The sequence below is a fragment of the Curcuma longa genome, chromosome 4, assembly GCF_044706935.1.
Source record: "Curcuma longa cultivar G26 ecotype Majalengka, Jawa Barat chromosome 4, ITB_CL_G26_1.1, whole genome shotgun sequence".
Lineage (NCBI taxonomy): Eukaryota > Viridiplantae > Streptophyta > Magnoliopsida > Zingiberales > Zingiberaceae > Curcuma > Curcuma longa.
The window spans coordinates 11,057,087-11,075,018 of NC_133864.1; the positions used below are offsets into that span (position 1 = coordinate 11,057,087).

General features: G+C 35.5%; 3 protein-coding genes and 1 pseudogene across 5 annotated transcripts; 1 reads left to right on the forward strand and 3 right to left on the reverse strand.

The window, feature by feature from the left end:
- Positions 1-1,019: 1,019 nt before the first annotated feature.
- Positions 1,020-6,878, forward strand: LOC141827946 (U1 snRNP-associated protein usp106-like; the record flags this gene model as incomplete). 2 transcript variants are annotated; one of them, XR_012601723.1, is given in 7 exon segments in its annotated part: positions 1,020-1,081; positions 1,190-1,252; positions 3,503-3,561; positions 3,760-3,841; positions 4,052-4,108; positions 5,454-5,503; positions 5,590-5,680. XR_012601723.1 is itself a non-coding variant. In XM_074715293.1 (7 exon segments), coding segments are annotated over 7 exon segments (581 nt in total), but the record flags the coding sequence as incomplete, so codon positions are not given.
- A 659-nt stretch (positions 6,879-7,537) lies between these two features.
- LOC141827071 (uncharacterized) lies at positions 7,538-8,484 on the reverse strand (the record flags this gene model as incomplete). The annotated part of the gene is made up of 2 exons (XM_074714350.1): positions 7,538-7,748; positions 7,838-8,484. Coding segments are annotated over 2 exons (858 nt in total), but the record flags the coding sequence as incomplete, so codon positions are not given.
- Positions 8,485-8,839: 355 nt separating this feature from the next.
- Positions 8,840-13,429, reverse strand: LOC141826881 (protein-L-isoaspartate O-methyltransferase-like). Of its 2 annotated transcripts, none has more exons than XM_074714197.1 (4): positions 13,233-13,429; positions 11,679-11,949; positions 10,404-10,568; positions 8,840-9,198 (listed from the first exon to the last, which is right to left on the reverse strand). In XM_074714197.1, exons 1-4 carry the CDS (start codon positions 13,236-13,238, stop codon positions 8,948-8,950), a joined length of 693 nt encoding a protein of 230 aa, XP_074570298.1. In that variant the 5' UTR covers positions 13,239-13,429; the 3' UTR covers positions 8,840-8,947. The 2 variants fall into 2 exon arrangements, with proteins under 2 accessions (XP_074570298.1, XP_074570299.1); XM_074714198.1 differs by having other exon boundaries at positions 11,679-11,963.
- A 923-nt stretch (positions 13,430-14,352) lies between these two features.
- LOC141828569 (two-component response regulator ORR26-like) lies at positions 14,353-16,079 on the reverse strand (annotated as a pseudogene).
- Between the last annotated feature and the right edge of the window lie 1,853 nt (positions 16,080-17,932).

A 17,932-nucleotide genomic window follows, 5' to 3' on the forward strand; every position in this document is an offset into this window, starting at 1 on the left:
ACAATCAAGGCAATCATCTCTGAAACAATACCTGTTTTCATCTGGTTCTAGAACTTCTGGGTGTAGACATTAAGCAGAGGAACATGATATCCACTTAAAAGACGATATGGCAAAAAAGAAACATGAGATAAAGTAGATGTATCATGTGCATTTACTCCACACGAGTTCAGCCACAATAATGCAAAATTAAGATTATAAAGATACTTAGGAGTCTCATTGTATGATAAATCATCTTTGGATAACAACAATGTTGGTGGAAGAGATGATGATGTGATAAATGAAAATGGAAGGTCTAGAACGACTTGAAAGTGACCAGACTCCAATACTGATCAGTCTCAAAATTATCATGTTCAAATCTGAGTGGTGCTATGAGTGTCCAGCCAGGTTCCAAACTAAAACAAATTAAACCAAACTGTTATTGTTTGTACAAATTGAAGGAACAAATTTCTTTAAAAAAGGACAAAGCCTAATTTAAATTCAGTTTGATTCTATAGTTCAGGTTTTAAATGGTTAATTATTGCTAAATTTTGAATAAATTTTAATTCTAAAAACTACTAGCATTGTAGAAGTAATTAAGAAATATGGGAATTGGTTTCTCTTGATATGGCTTGAAATATTAAAACAAAACCAAAGTGAAATTTTATATTTAAATTCTCTAATTGAATTAACTGGACCATTTAATAACAAAACCGAACTGAAATAAAAATTTCAGCTTGGTTCTTTTTGGTTTTCATTTCAACTGCATAATTGATTACCCTAACTGGTACTGGGTATTGGATGTGGAGATGGTATATCAGAATAGCACATGTGATAGCAACAAGCAACACTAGTTTATTGATTTTGTTAGAACTGCTTACTAAAGGAAATTGTTCAAAAATTATGCAAAAGAGGTGGGTGATAGACATGCTAACTTCAGTTGGTTTATTTATTAAATATGTGAATTTTTGCATTCTTGAACATACGACTATTATTTATTTATTTATTTTTGAAATTTATCTTTTCCTTTTCAAAATTGACAGGTGAGAGGGGAATGATAGATGAAGCTCAAAAAGCTCTAGAAGAAGCAGAAGCTCTGAAAAAGGTTATTCCTCATGTTTTGATATTATCATCATGATTACAGTTTATCTTGCTTTATTCACAACATTGCATCATGATGACAGTATTTGTCTCATAACCTCTTTTTGTTCAGCTGGGTGCTCGACAAGAGCCAGTCCTAGAATCCTCAAAGTATAGCGCTGCTGATGTTCGAATTGTAAGTTCAGTTGTCTCTGAGAAATCTATTTGATATACTCTTTGTAGCATGAGTTTTTCATTTAACATAGTTGAGAATTTCAACTATTAAAGATGCTTTCATGTCTAACTATGATACTTTCAAGGTGGTTATAGGTTCTAGTTTGTGTATTTTTGTTAGTAATCGTAATATTTTAGTTATCTAATTAGGCTTGTCTATGGAGATAGTTTTATGCAAATATCAGCTTACATGCTATCCTCTAAGTTCTGCTAAAACTCTCTCATAAAAGATCTTGTTCTAATATCCATCTAGGGCACTTCCCTTCGTTTCCTTTGGCAGAAAAAGAGGGAGGGAAGGAACAAATTGGGAAATCTTTCCCTTGTTCTTCTCTAGTTTGCTTCTGTCCGATGTGTGCAAAAAAACTCACTATGCTTTATGCAATTATTTGTGGTTGTTTAACACTCCTATTTCCACGGAGATAATATGACATCAAAATGGTTTAAATTGGTAACATAGTCTTGCAGTGTAACTTATTATGAAAACTTTATCGACTTTCATTAATTAGTTAATCAGTTAAGGGATAGGGCTTCACTAAGTTCCAAGAAAATAGTTTGGAAGCCTAATTTGAGTTAGGTCGATTTTAAAGGGAATGAAACTTTTTTTTGGATAAATAAATTTTAAGCAGTTTCATGCTTATTTTGATGTTTTGATAATACTGAAAACAAAGAGGAGAGAATTTATGAATGATTCACCATCTATTAAGAAGCTGTTTTGACATAGCCTGTTGAGGGATAAATTAGTGATTATTTACTAGGTTGTTGCTAGAACAGTCAAATAAAAACAATATGTATATATATATATATATATATATATATATATTGTTTTCAAAGATCTAAAACTTAAATAGGGATTTTATTTGCTTTTTGTCCTCCAAGAATTAGTTATATGATTTGTAGCATGTTGAATGTTTCTTTAAGGAGGCAAGTTAATAGGGAGGCTGGATGCTTTAGCCTCAAGAGAGGGATCTCTAAGCGAGGCAAGTTTGAGGCTACTATTGTTAAGGTCTATCTCTTGGGTGTTAAGGTTGGTTCCATCCCTAGGTATCTAATTTCGTCCTCTAGTTGAGTTTGAGGGTAGTCATCAAGTAACTTATCTAATCCTTTTTTAGAGTTCTCTTTAGGCTGATTTAAAAGTTCTTTAGTTTAAGGGGATATGTCGTTGAATGAGGATGAAAATTCTAGATGTTTGAAATAGAGTGGTAGAGGAAAGAAAATCCGAGGAAGAGCTTGGCAGACCTTTGTCCCTGGATTGCTGCCTCATCCATTGCTGGACCTGCATTGACAGTTAACTGATGCTGCATTACCCATGTCTGAGTTGGTGATAGCCTTGCTCACATCTTTTGTAATTTTCATGTTTGTTTCTAGTTTTCACTTTCCATGCTGCCATTGCTTTTCCTTTTATTACCTATTTCTCTCACTATAATCTTCTTTTGACTGGTACTCTGTCAGCATATCTTACATTGATTTGATTGGTATTGATTTCACACTGACACTATCATTCTTGCACCTGGCTAATGTTGATTGTACATTTACTTTCTTTACTAGAAAATGAAAAGGCTCCTCTTTCATGCATTTATTTAGAATGTATCATGTGAAAATTTATATTATTTCTAGATTACTGGATTGAGATTTTTTTTTCAAGGTAAATGTTTCTGCCAAGCAGAAGAATAAAGACTGACATTTCAGCTTAAAGGTCAAACAAGATACCAATGAGAAAGTGAATGATTTTGTGTGTGGGACTTATATCTAGGAACTGAAGTGGAAGAAAAATGTTCTGTTATATGTCTTTATTGTTTGATGAAAGCAATGGAAAACAGGTTGAACAGGAAGAAAATGAATCCATGCTACTGTTTGTGTTTGAATACTTGCTTTTTAAAATAACCAGTTTATTTTTGCTTTTGGGAAAAAGCTTCCATAAAATAGTTTTTTTAACACTCATGATAGTTTTTATAGATGACATTAGAAATAAAATGTTCTCTTGGAAATAAAAGGTATTTACAGAAGGTTTAAGTCTCAGTTTACTGTTTAACCCTACAGAATAGTTGTTGGTTTCAGGTTCTTAGCAAGGCAAAGTTCAGATGCCTGTTTTTTGTTGCTATTATCTTAAGATTTACCTGCAAATGATCTTTAAATAGATAATCTTTTATTAAAAATCAAAAGAAGCTAGCTGTACATGTCATGTATGTTAATGCAATCTGGGATTTTTTTGCAGACCGATCAGAAATTGCGTGTTTGTGACATTTGTGGAGCATTCTTGAGTGTCTATGACAAGTAATTCTCTAACATGAAATTTATGCTCGTGTTCCTCATGAATATTTATGTTAGCCATTGTCCGTAGCATTTTACATAGTTTTATGTTCTAATTCTTGTAAGTTATGAAGTGATAGCATGCCCACAAACCTGTAAGAAAGTTTAGGAGTTATTGTCTTTCTAATCAATCTGTTAAATTTTCATTGTTGGGTTACCTAGTGATCGTCGTTTAGCGGATCATTTTGGAGGAAAACTTCACCTTGGATATATGCAAATCCGCGAAAAGCTAGCCGAACTCCAGGTAATCTTGGGAACTTCTCTACTGGTACACTTGTTTGCTGAACTATTCTTCTGTTAGTATTTGGTACTTTCTACCTCGTTTTACTAAATAATACACTATGTACACTTGAGAATTTGTTTTTTTTCTTTTCACAATCTTAGATCTATTGTATATTCAGTTTGTCCTTTTACTAAATTTCTTTGAAGTTCAAACTTTGAAAATGTTGGTCAGGTGATGGTATAATGTTTGACATTCTGCAATAAAGAGTTTCGCTTATTTTTGGCATCTGTGAGTTTCCTTATCTCAGTTGAAAGATCACCATGCAGTTTTGTTGAGTTTGTGCTTCACTTGTTTAATTGGCTAGTAGACTGATTTGGGAGGGGACCATTGAAGTAGCGAAGGGTGGTCATATATGGAATCAAGATTACTTATGGTGGTACCCTCATGAACAGCTGCTATCCCTAAGTCAAAAGCTGTAAGCTGATGAATAGTATCATAAAGCATATCAAAATTGGTAGCAAACAATTGTGTTCTTTTCGTTTCATGTCCTTCATTTGTTCTTCAACGTGGATTTAATTTTAATTTTAGGTTGGATACTGTGAAGCAATAGATAGTTAGATTTACTTCGACAATTGTTAATAATGGCAATCTAACAGCATTCTCAAGATCAACAAATTAGTTTCTTGACAAACTCATCATCTGGTGTTCTTGTATTCTCTCCTAAAGAACCAGTTGCCTGTTAGATCTGTTTTTCATTTGAATGACTGGGTTTGAGATCTATTTTGCAAGCGATTTTGGAAGATTGTGAAGTGTGCCCTTTAAATTGTAATTGGAAATATTTTATAGGCCTAAATATTCTTCGCCGCCTTTCCTTTCTTTATCCATTTTTTTTGTTTTCCGTGATTTTTTTTGGAAGTTCCCATTACAGTATCTCAGTGCAGCAGCGAAGGAAATAATGATTTTTATATACAGAAAAAACAATTATATACACACGAATTAAGTTATCAGTTGAAAATTTGGTCATGCTGTTGCACATTATTTTTATCTTTCTTTGGTTTTCCCTAGACAGAAGTAGTTTACTAGTCTTGTCCAACATTTTGTTTGTTTGGAATAAATTGTTCATGAAGCTTGATGTAAAGAGGTCACACCATATTTTTTGGGAGATTAGATGCACAATGTTCGAGTGCTCCAGTGCTGCCTCAACCAAATAGAAGCTCAAGATTCAGTTATACTGAATCAGAATATGATAAAATGGAGTGAGTTATATCTAAAGCTTAAGAGCATTTATGCTTCTTAATGGTGATTGCACATTTGCTCATTAGTGTAAGCCTTTTTTCATAAACACCATGAGTAAGAAAGGATACTATAATTTCTAATAATGACCTTATAAACATCCTATATGCATGCATATGCGCTATGTGCAATTGCCATTTCTGGTCGCCACATGCCTTTTTCAAAATCTTGATTTTAGCTTGTGCAAAAGAGTACCATGGACCTTTTACCCATTCTTTACTCTCAATTGTCTTTAACTTGTTAAAGTTTTGTTAGTTTGTCCTTTCTGGCAATGAATCAAATGTGAAGATTTTTTTTTGTCATTTTTAAACCCATGCTTCTTTACGATGTATTTTGCCAGGAAGAGAGAAACAAGAAGCGAAGGGTTGATCGGACTGAAGACGATACAAGGTATTATTTTTCTTTGCCATTTTCTTTCCTAGATAACTTAGATCATTTCCACTAATTATCATATTGTTTCTCAATTTGTGCTTTAGATCGAAAGAACGAAGTAGGGATCATAACAGGTCTGGAAGCAGGGATCGAGATGCAGAGAGAGATGCTCGCGTTGATAACCGAGATAGAGGCAGAGAACATGACCGCCGGAGCAGGGACCAGGATCGGCATGATAGAGATCGTAGGGATCGAGATAGAGAATCAGATCGATCTCGAAACTATGATTCAAGGAATAGAAGATCACGTTCTCGCTCAAAGGATCGTGCTAGAGATTATGATCGGCATAGGTAATTTATATGGCCTTTCTTTCAAGTTTTTGATGTCATGGTTTTAGAGCTTCATTAGCATCATACATCCTATAAATACTTTTGGGAGTGGTTTTTAAAGAAAACATGCAGCAAATAGAGATCATTTTGATACCTCTCATTCTAATAAATATTTTTTTAAAAAATCATACGAAGGGTTTTTTCCTTCTTTATTTTAAATCGTGTTAAATAGTGATCAAAGATAAAGAATGTCTACATTTAGGCTATATTCCATTTTATTCTAGTCAAACCTCCAACATGCCAATCTCCAGTGTACTTGAATTTTCTGTTTGCTTTACTCTTTGATCGCCTAGGCTATTGTTTTTGAACTCGCTGCTGGGGTTTAGGCTCCCATGAAGTTGAGCTCAAAATATTTGTTTTTGTAGAACATTCTGTAAGTTGGATGACATCGTGTGATGTGTCAGAGCTGGGTTTTTTTTTTCCACACCTCGTTACCTTTTGGTTTCCAATTTCCTACCCGTGTTGTTCGCGATTAGCTTTTTTTTTTTTGTCTCAAAGGTGGAAGGAATGGTGCTTTAGTCAAATCCAATGCCGTTTATCGTTTTTTCCTCTACTTATGATAAGAATGTAATCTCTTCTTCAAGTTAGTTGGCTATTGCAATTAGCTCCGCGTGAAATGCACTTCTTCTACTTGTCGCAGGCGTCACGGAAGGTACTGAGTATTCGATCGAGAAGCTCAGTTTTCCGCTGTGGACTGCTTAGGATCTGGATGAGTCGATGTTGTTGCAATGGTGATACACTACTATATCTTGTTCTCGCTGCAATGATCAATGTTCTATGTTCTGAGATCAGGTGAAATATCGAATGTCTAGTATTTGAAATTTGTCAACTGATTAGGAGAGGCAGGTGAAACTGAAGAACACTGTTCTAGTTTTTTTTTTCTCCTTTTGTGATTTAAAAGGCTAGTTTAGATTTGGCATGAACATTTGTGATGTTTAGGCTACCAGTGGGGTTTGCTATGTACTCAGTTGACCTAAAGCTTATGCATTTCCTACCTTTGCGAATTCATGGGGTTATTCACAAATGAACTTTTGTGTCTTGTTAAATATTTCCAAGTTTATTTATTTGTTTACATAAAAGCTTTGGATCCAAAAGTTTAAAATTGTGTTTGTTTTCGTCCGAGTTTGATCATTGTCGTTGTGTGATTTTCGTGTGGATTTCGATGAGGAGGTAAATAGAAACTCGATCACGATGTATGGTAGCACTTGTTTGCTTTGAGGTAAATATTTTTTGATTATGTTGTGCAAGGTGTAAATAATCAATTTGGACTAACCGATCGACTTCGGCATATGTCGATCGAGTTAGGTAGTTTGGTCGGTTAGGTATTGATTCGTCTTGTAAGATTGGCCTGTCCAAGCCGGTCGGTCATTTTCGGGGCTGAGTACTATGGGTTGGCTAGTCAGGTTGATAGGTTGTTCGAGTTAGATATGTCGAAAGATTCAATCGGTGGGTTGGTTGTTGGTTGGATGGGTCAGATGGACCAATCCAAATGAGCTGGTTGTTTTGACGAGCTGCTCGAGTCAGACGGTGCGGTTAGACGAGTTGGCTGAGATACGTCTTAAGACATAAGAGACGAATAGAATTAGAACTTTGTCTGAAAATGGGCATGGTATTGCTTAAGTTAAGTAATACATGTATAGAATGGAAGAGCTCTGTCCATAGTTCATTTAAGGTTTTGCTTGTATTCGTTTTTTGGAACGAATCGTCGTGCCCGAAGGTGTTTCCCTTCGATCACAAACTTCACCTTGCCCTTCCCATTGCCATTAAGAACTCGTAGTAAGGTGGCCAGCGAATAGAATGTTATGTGAGCATAAAGCGAAGGCTTGTTATCGGCTGGCTCTGGAACATATACCCTTTCAACATCTCCGAAGTGCCTGTGTATCGAATAATCAAGAAGGGTTTACAATCAGAGTTTTCTTAAGAATTTTCTGGTATGCACAATTTAGCTAAGCATCTAGAGTACCTCATGAAAAATGCTTGAAGCTGTTCTTCGCTTAGTGGATGGCCATTAGAGAATGTTACGAATAACATTCGCTCTTCGCGTGGGGTCTTACGGTTTGTGAAAGATGATACATTGGAAGAGAGGCTTGAGTTTGCTACATCCTTCATGGTAGAATGATATTGCACTAGATCTTTGCACCGCAGAATGTCATTGTTCGTGTGGAAACTATTTTGATTTCTGATAGACTCTGCACCAAAATGAACTCGATCCATTTCTTCGACTAACTTATCGATGCACGATTGATGGACTTGCTTACGGATGTCTAGTAAAACCTTATGACACACGTTATCGAGATGGTAGTTGATACCGCAAATAGCAACATCTCGAAAAGCTTGTTTGAAGTGGCCTTCACTAGGATGAGTATGATCCTTCGACGAATAACTAAGTCGAAGGGAATCCAAAAACGACTTAGCGACATCACAAACAGCAAGAAGATACCTATCATCTAGGGAGTTAAGCCTTTGGATGACATCTTTACATTTGTTTTCTTCTAACCACAACCAAAATGCTATGATCTTCATCGACAGATTTGATTCCAAGCCAAGGATAAACACCATGCGGGTGAAAATTCGGCATTCTTCATTAAACACGAAGGAGATCGACGGGGATGGAGTCCATGAAAGAGATAAAGAAGGATCAAGACAAGAGGTGAAACAAAAGGTAATATAAACAGTTTAGTGTTTTGTCTCAAATTCGAAGAAGGAAAATTGAAGAGATGCACTTCAAAGTTCATTGTTTTTGCTTTCTTTTGGAAAGCAATAATGGAAAATCTTAGAAGATATGGCCGCAAAACATTGGAAGATTGTACAATCTTTATATTAAGAAACAACCAAAATGTCTGAAACACTATAAAAGATTGCATGTCAACTATTATTCAGTAGATCCTTCTCAATCATAGTGGTGCAAGGTATTTCCATACTAATACAAGCAACCATTCTCTATCGACAAGGACAAGAACTGACGTCCTGACGATTTTGATAAACTCTGACAGGCTAGCTAACTAGATGAGAGGGTTAGCTTGTCGTCATCAGGCTTCTTTCTTCGAACATTTCATCGTCGCCCACCGATAAGCTAATGGTTATGCAACTGAGCTGCTTTGCTGGTCAGCGGAACGTAACGAACGGATGCTTCAGTTCGGATGTTGACTGAGCCATCCATGTTCTTGTCAACCACTTGCAGATCCTGGAAAACTGTTCCTACAGGGATCACCAGCCGGCCGCCTGGCTTCAACTGGTCGATAAGCATCTGAGGAATTTCATGGGCAGCTGCACCAACATGAATGGCATCATAGGGTGCCTGTTCCAGCCACCCAAGTCTCCCGTCTGCAATGAATTAGTAAAGTGATCATTAATAGGCTAAGATGCATACAACAACAACAAACAACAACAACAACAACAATTCCACGAGTAAAGTGAAGTTTGTTGTGAGCGAAACAATCGATTGATTCACGAGCCAAGATAGGCAGGTCATTGCTATTGTATCTTCCACAAGTGCTGACCACCAGCAAGGGTAGCTTCAATGAGGTGATACGGCAAATTTGACAAAATAGCAATAAGCTGCTTCTTCTCCACTCTCCTCATTGGTGCCATCCACACCACGTATTGGCGTGCCGACATGACAGTTTGTGTTTCATTTTGGCCAGATACTGCACTAAATTTTTAAACTTATGGAGCAAAATGTCTAATCATGCTCATGATTCTTCTCAGTTCAAGACTCTTCTCATATATTGCCTTAGTGGGTAAGTTAAATAGTTGAACCTTCATACATATTACAGTAATCAAGTAACGGCATGCAATCCTATTCGCCAAACTTTCCCGTAGGTGCAAACTCTTGAGGAATATCAACCTCGCAATCCTGGAGTAACTTATATCCATCAAGAAATGACTTCTTTCAATGCTCAAAGGCTGAAATACAATGTGAAACCATGTGTTCCCACATGATTGAAATTGCAATTTGTAGCAGTTTTCTTTAGACGAATGAGACGCAGACTCATACTGGATCAATACGATTCAAGACTTCCATCTCAAAACAGTTGCTTCAGCCAAAACTCAGATTAGAAGCAGAGCAGTTTACTTCCATTTTGTTATGGAGTAAAACAGATTTGACTTCCTTTTTTGTTTGAAATTAAATAGTTAACATTTCTCTGTTTTCAGATATGAGCCCAGTAAAGAACCACTAATCACTTTATTTCAATATTCTTCTTTGTACCAAAAATAAGCAGTCATCATAGATGCGGAATCAGAATTTCAAAAGAGAAAAGTTCAGGAATGTTTCAGTTATTTGCATATTCTTCTACGGGAGGGGAGGTTAACTACAGAAATCATGTCTAATAACTCTAAACCACACTGACTTTTGAATATCCATAGAGAGATGAAATACCAGATCAATTCAGACAGAGTTATAAAGAATCTGAAATATAAAAGAATAAGATGAACCTCTATACGGGGAGTTTTCATCAAACATTTATCATGCAGTGCTCTATTTTTTCCTAAACAAAAGAAAAGAGGTCAAGTCCAGATGCACTTACCACCAACATTCAAGGACAAGGAACCTCCATTTAAAAATGATGCAGCTGCACTGTTCCTGATGTTGTTGGTTGAAAATTCAACTAGTTCAGGTATGTGTTCAACCCCTACAGCACGACCTTCTGGTCCAACCATCATTGCAAAGCAAGCTGTTAAATAGCCGGTCCCTGAAAAAAGGACAAAAAACAAAACAAAAACAAAAAAAATCATAGCTTCCTAGAATTAACAAATAGAACTTGGATCAAATCAAAGGCATAATGCAAGAGCATGTATTGGTACCGAGTATTAGGAAAAAAAAACCTGATCAATATTGGAACACTATGTATTGATACAAAGTATTAGAAAATATGACCTGATCAATGCTAAATGGTATCCTGGTAATGGATAGTACTTGTCCAAGCAAAAGACATTTTTATCCAGTAGAGAATGAAATTTCAGCAGCAAGGACAAATTCGTTTTTTAAAAAGAAGCCAGTAGTAGTAATTATGTGTTGGAATTTCCAAATTGTAGGATCTTCTTATTCAATACATAACATGTTTTTGTTTAGGATTTTCATTTAGGTATAATCTCTTATCTCATGTCTGATCCCATCAACTCAGTTGAATATTGCATACAGAATAATATTAACAGATATGTGAATCTTAGCTCACTTTGGATCTAATTCTACATTTATGACCTCTGGTTACTCTGACTAGCAAACACCAATAGAACTGAATGAGGTAGAAAACCAAATGAAAATCATGTGGCTTTTGTAAGTTCAAATATTTTGAAGAAACAAGTAAATGAAAAATTTATCTAATAGAAGGCCACTAGAACAGCATATCCAAAGATCAGAGGTGCTTTTATGATTTGAATAATTCGCCATCAAATAACAACACTAATAATCTATGAAAATAAATCCTATAAAAGAAAATAAATGATAATCTAATACGATAGATGAATTTTCTTACAGGTTAATTTCTAGTAATCTTCAAATTAATTAACTTAGACAATAGATTGAGATAATATACATTTTGTCATTTATTGAAACTGCACCTAAAAGCTTTTGAATATTAATATATATATTTTTATTTTATCCTTTCGTCATCCCTAACATTTATCTTAGGATTGTCATTTCTGCTACATTATTGTTTCCTAAAGCCCAACACTCTGATTCACAAAAGTATGGTAGATCGTACCACATTTGCATAGAGTAGTGAGTGAATAGGTAAAAAGTTAGAAAGAAAAAGAATGGGGAAAAATGATTGATAAATCACAATAAGTGCATAAAATCGAACCTGAACCAACATCCAAAGCTTTCATCCCTGGCTGTAGATGATCTGCCAACAGCTCTAGACAAGCTGCATGCATATGAGGTGCAGAAATAGTTGCATTATAACCAATTGCCATGGGAGAATCAACATAGGGTGTGCTGCCAGGAGGTACAAAATGACCTCTGTCAATTGCCTCCATTACTTCTTTCACCTTTTTTGACTTGATAATTCCATACAGCTGCAAACGATCTACCAGTTCTTTGTTCCTACCAACTGATCCACTGGTCCAAAGTTGCTGTCATACCACAGCTGATATCATTAGGCAATCATTAATTGAAAATTGCATGCCTAATGTTAAATCCACATACAAGACTAAATTACACAACCAATAAGAACACAAGATTCAGGGGTTCATTAGAAGCTAAACAAACACAATGTGGACAGGAAAACATGTTGACCACTAACAGTAAATAAACTAATATTAACTAGCCTTGACAAGCGAATGGTCTCCTACAAAGGCATTAATATTGTATTGATATCGACAAGATAGAAAGCATAACACCAAATGTCTATCAAGCAAACAAGAGGGAGACAACATATGCTGTTCTAGAGTTGTACTTATTTCCAGAGACATGGGAGTGTGAATTATCAGACGTGAATATTGAAGATTGTAACAAATTACCCAAGTAGAGCATGAATACATATCACAGCTACAAACTTTGGTGTACAAAAATAGAAGCCAAACACTGCTTGAATGATGAAACATATAATTTATCATAAGAAATTAAACTGATAACCTCACTCAAAATCTAGGGTGTGCCATCATTTCAGGAAACAACAGAGGAATGACCAGATCATTCACTTTTTTTTCCCTCTCCTCTCTCTTTTTTGTGCAAAGATGAAGCTAGTCTAAGAATTCAGTTATAACACTTTGAAACCTCCATCTAATAAGAAAAGAATTTCAGTTCTACAATGGTAATAAATTACTAGAGATAAAATCTTAAAAGAAAAAAAAATATTGACATGATCATAAATTTTCGATGAAGACCCAAAAAAAATTTCAGATTTTAAAAAAATCATAAAAAGTTATTTATCTTCATCAAAAGAGATTTCAATTGATGCATAATAAGAATCTATTTTATGTAAATTATCATAAAGAAAAAAATCAAAAAGATTGTTTTGAAAGTTTCCAAATAGACTTATTCAAATAATTTTTCTAAAATATTATTTTTTAGAATACGTTATTAGATTTGTTATTAATTTATTTATATTTATTTTTAAAATAAATTATTAGATTTATTAATAATTTTTATATTGATTTAGTATTATTATAGTTATATATAGAGTTATCTTTGAAGACAAATAATGAAATAATTTCTTTTGATTAATCTAACTCCACTGATTGGAGGTAGATCCCTGGAATTTGTCACCCTATCCGGTTCTCATTTTTTTCTCCGATTTTCCACGGGATTAGACACCGGTTCCTATCAGAAACAGAGAAAACGAGAAGAAAAAAAAAGCTAGAGAAGAATCAGAACTTACGCGAACGAAACGAGGGAGAAGTAAGCGAAGTAGTACCTCCATCCGGTGGAGGATCCACAAGGAACGACGACAGCGAAGAGCTTCTCAGGAATTGAAACTGGCGGAGGAGAGGGGAGCGTGGGGGCCACCGGAAGAGGCAAAGCGGCCGGAGGAGGCGAAGGAAATCGTTGGCGGTGGTGCGCGTCGCCTTCAAACCCGCACCGGATTCCTCAGGGCGACGGCGAAGGAGATCGTTGAAGCGGAGATCAAACGCAACCTCCTGTTCCATTTCTATGGTTTTTTTTTTCTCTTTTTCATTAGAAAAATTAAATTATTATTATTATTGTACGGTTCCATTTTTTTAATTAAAAAAATTAAGAAAGAATTTAAAATAATTTAATAGAATAAAATTTTCATTTATTTTTATATTAGAATTTCGAATAAGATGATTAATTATTATTATTGTACGGTTCCATTTTTTTTTATAAAAAAATTAAGAAAAAATTTAATATAATTTAGTAGAATAAAGTTTTTATTTATTTTTATATTAGAATTTCGAATAAGACGATGTACAATAGACCACATCATGAAAAAAATATCATAAGACACAATAAATGTTATCTTTGACACTCCAAACGATCAAAATAAAAACAAAATGTGAAAAATATAAAACTTTGAATTAGGAAACAGTTAAGAGTTTCTTAAAAGCAAGTTTTATAATGTGAACTTTTCAAGATTTCAATGCAAGTAAAAATAACATCTAAAACTAAAAGTTATGATTCTAAAACACTATGAAATCGATTTACATTAGACTTGTAATGGCTAGAGGGGAAGGGGATGAATAGTCGTGACCTAAAAAAGTCCTTGTACATACAAAACAAATAGAAACTTTAAACCTTTTGTCAAACATATCAAAACACATCGAAAAGATAGAAAAGGAAACTTTTTTGTTTATACCTCCTCCTTTGCGAGTTCTTCGATTATACATTATTGCAATTCTCTCTACGATACATACATGTATTATATATCGTTGCTAAAATAACTTGAGGGAAATCAATGTCGAGTTCATCATATCATATCATGTTGGTGTCATTTTGCTAATGCACCAGTAAATATGAATATAAGAGTGATTTACTTCTTCTGAAGTAAAATTTGTAAGAGAAAGTGCAAGAACAAGCTATGCAAAAAGGTATTCATCCATTAGAGAGTAATCCAGTTGATCATATGAATACTCACCATTCAGTTCAGGACCATCATACCAATTATTACTTTCTTCAGCATATCGATAAATCTCGGTGCCATCATCGAACCCCAAACTCTCAAAGCAACCAATCTTCTGAACTGAACATAGATGGAAATCCTCAGGCAAAGAATCAGTTTCAGTTTCTGCCTCACTTTTAAGACTGAACTCATAAGTGAGAGGAATGTCATTGAGGTAACAGTCTTGTAGGCTTGTCGGTCCTTGGAGTTTACAAATGGCTCCAATGTCTTGAAGAGATACTGAATCGATCTTGCATGTCATTGGAGGTATGGCAGTGAAGTGGCCATTTCTGTAATCTGTTAGGACAGGTTTGATTTCAAACAGATCTTTGACATCCTCCTTCTGGAATGGTGGTAGAGTGGACTGATGATAGATACTGAGCAAAACAAGTATCAAATTCTTGATCAACATAAGTTGAAGGCTTGTGCTTTGGGGTTGTAGGCTCGAAGCATGCCTTGTTAAAGTTAGTCATCTTGTCGTCTTTGAAAGAAAGCAATACGCCCAAGTGGGAGATGTTGTTAGCCTTGGCAGCACATGAAACATCACTTGATGGGGCTTTCTTGCTTCCTAATTTCTTTGTTTCACCAACAACATGAACACTTGGAACAATTCCTTGAGTTTGGAAATTCTCAGTTATGCTACTTTCTGACCGAATACTGCTTGAGCAATTCAATTCATAGTTTCCTCTACTTTCATTGTTCACATAGTCTGAAGACAGATCTTCGTTCTGCTTCTGTAGTCGACTCAAGTAAAGACGATATTTCTACATTCGAAAATTAATGGTGTAACTTTCAGAGATCCACTACAAGTAATTATTACTACTTTGATGCAAATGCACATTTGTTTGAAACTTGACAATGAAAATGACTAAGTTTTATACTACTTTAGCTAATCTGGTTTATAAACTTAAGCATTTCGTTTCGGGTATCGAATAGTTCATACCTGAAGATGGCTTGCAACATTTTCTCTCGTGAGCCCGGGCACATTCATCAAATCGAGTATTTTCTTCGGGCCAACTTCTGCAAGAACACACAAGTAATAATCATGGAACTACAAAAACAATCTATAGCTTAAAATACTACTCACTTTCAAATCCAATTTGATTCACAGCATTTACAAACTTCTGATGAAGATCAACAGACCAAACTACTCTCGCTTTCTTCACAGTAGACCGATCGTTGAATTCGAATTCACTAAGCTCCTTATTATCTAAGTCCTTTCGTTTCCGCGCAGGGCTCATGGCTACAAATTGTCTGTCATCAGGGTCTTCAGATCCATAGCTTAGAATGTTGAAATCCTCATGGATGCCATGAGTTTCGATATCTTTGAGCTCATGCATTTTCTTTCGGTAAACATGTTGCCATATATTTCTCAGCTCCTTCATTCTCACTGGTTTAAGAAGGTAATCACAAGCACCATGTTGAACACCTTTCATCACCCTACTTGTCTCCCCATCGATCGACATCACTGCAATATGGTTATAGTTATCAAGAACATGAACATCAAAGGGTGTGGATTTTGAATGCTGAAAGAAAGAGCGGGAAATGGACAACTAATTTACTTATCACAGGTAGATCCATTTCGAGCCCGACATGCTCAAGAAGCTTGAAGCCATCCATGTCGGGCATGTTAACATCACTAATCACAATGTCGAACCGATCTCTCCTTCCTCGGAGCATGTCCAGAGCTTCTATTGCTAAACCGCATGTAGTCACTGTAGTATGCAAGAAAGGAACAAGAACAAAAAAACAGATCATGAAAAATGACTTCAAAAGTTTCACAAAAAAAAGTTACTATATGTTTCTTCTGCCTACGATTCGCGAATGAGAGATCATATCGAGACTTGGCTCCAGAGATTAGAAACAAGTTAGAAAGCCCCTTTCATATATGAGAAAGTTCTTTCTTTGTTGTGCATGAGTATTGAAGAAATTGAGCAATTAGTTGAAGAGAACTACATACTCAAAAGTTAAAAAATGATCTAAGTGATTTCAATCTTACAAATGATGTCGAACATGACTTTTTATTTGGCGATACAAACATCATATCTACTCTTTACTTAACATACTTTTCATATAAGGAGCAACAAGGTCCTCAACAAAGAGTTTGCTTGGATGGATAAAGTTCAAGAACTACTATTTGGGACACGAAAAGATTCCTTTATCTTATCAAAGACATCATCGCACAAATAAAAGAAAAAGAATCTAATCAAGTAGAATTCATTGTTCGATCAGAACAATTTAAACATGGGTGTAGAAATTGTTTGACAAAGCCTCCAATTTCAAAAGAAAAGATGTCATCCTGAGAGTATGAATTAGATCATTGAAACAAATGAGAACAAGTGTCTTTTTGGCAGAAACTACTACCTTCATAAGAGCACTTCCTGAGCATCTTCTCGAGGATCTTCAACCAGGTGGGATCGTCATCGACTACGAGCACCCGTAGGCCGGCCGGGAAGGCCTCAGCTCTGGAAGAATGCACTGAGTAGTTCTCCATTGATTCCTGAGGAGATGTTGTGGTTGCAGTAGAGGAAGGAGAGGGAGGGGGTAGACTTAAGTGTGATATAGAACTAGTTGTTATCTTTAAATGAAAAGTGTGAAGCCTTTTGCAACGAATATTGGCGCGAGCCGGTTAACTGTCCTCAACACTTCCATTCACTATATAAAACTAAAGTTGCCCACTCCACAAACTTGTTTGCAACTCGATCGTTAACTCTCAAAACACTCGATTGAATTGCCGCGGCAAATCTGGTGTGGACAAATATAGCAGAGATCAGTCCCACCAATCTCAACTTTAGTTATCCTCCCTTAAAGTAGGTGCTCTGTTGATGCTGTGATATAATTCTGAATGTCTTATCATTACCTATGGTGGCTCGCTCTTTCCTTTGTCCTAATTCCTCTATATAAAGGAGGGGCAATGAGTTGCCTTGCCTTAGTTTTGATGATAAGGAACTATATAAACACTGTTTATTGGAGTTGTTCCTTGGCTCAAAATAGCTCCAAACCATAAACTAAGAGTTGTTTAAGGTGTGCGATATTGACATTAACTTACTCATAGAAATCTAAGAATGACAAAGAAGAATTCTTGGAACTCCACAATAAATGGTCAGCATTCATATGCTCTCTTTATTCTAATATACCTCACTTTCATAGTAGGATTTCCAAAGACAAGAAAGGTAATTAGCCGAGAATTTGGAGTCTGACAGAGCATTAGTGAACCCACCCGAAAAGCTTCTTTCTAATGGGAAGAAAAAAAAATGGAAGTGGGGGAGAATGAATGTCCATTTGTTAAATCAGCACTCACTCATCCCCATCACTTGGTGGATTCTCTAATAATTCACTTCATTTGATTGATGAACTTGGAATAGCCTTTAACTGGAATTGTTTATGCATCTGAGTGTATAGGCAATCAGGCCTTATAGGACTGCAAGGAGTACAGACTCCACCCAGCTTTGTAGCCAATGAACTTGGCAGTTTTCGGATTCCTCTTTATCTTCGCT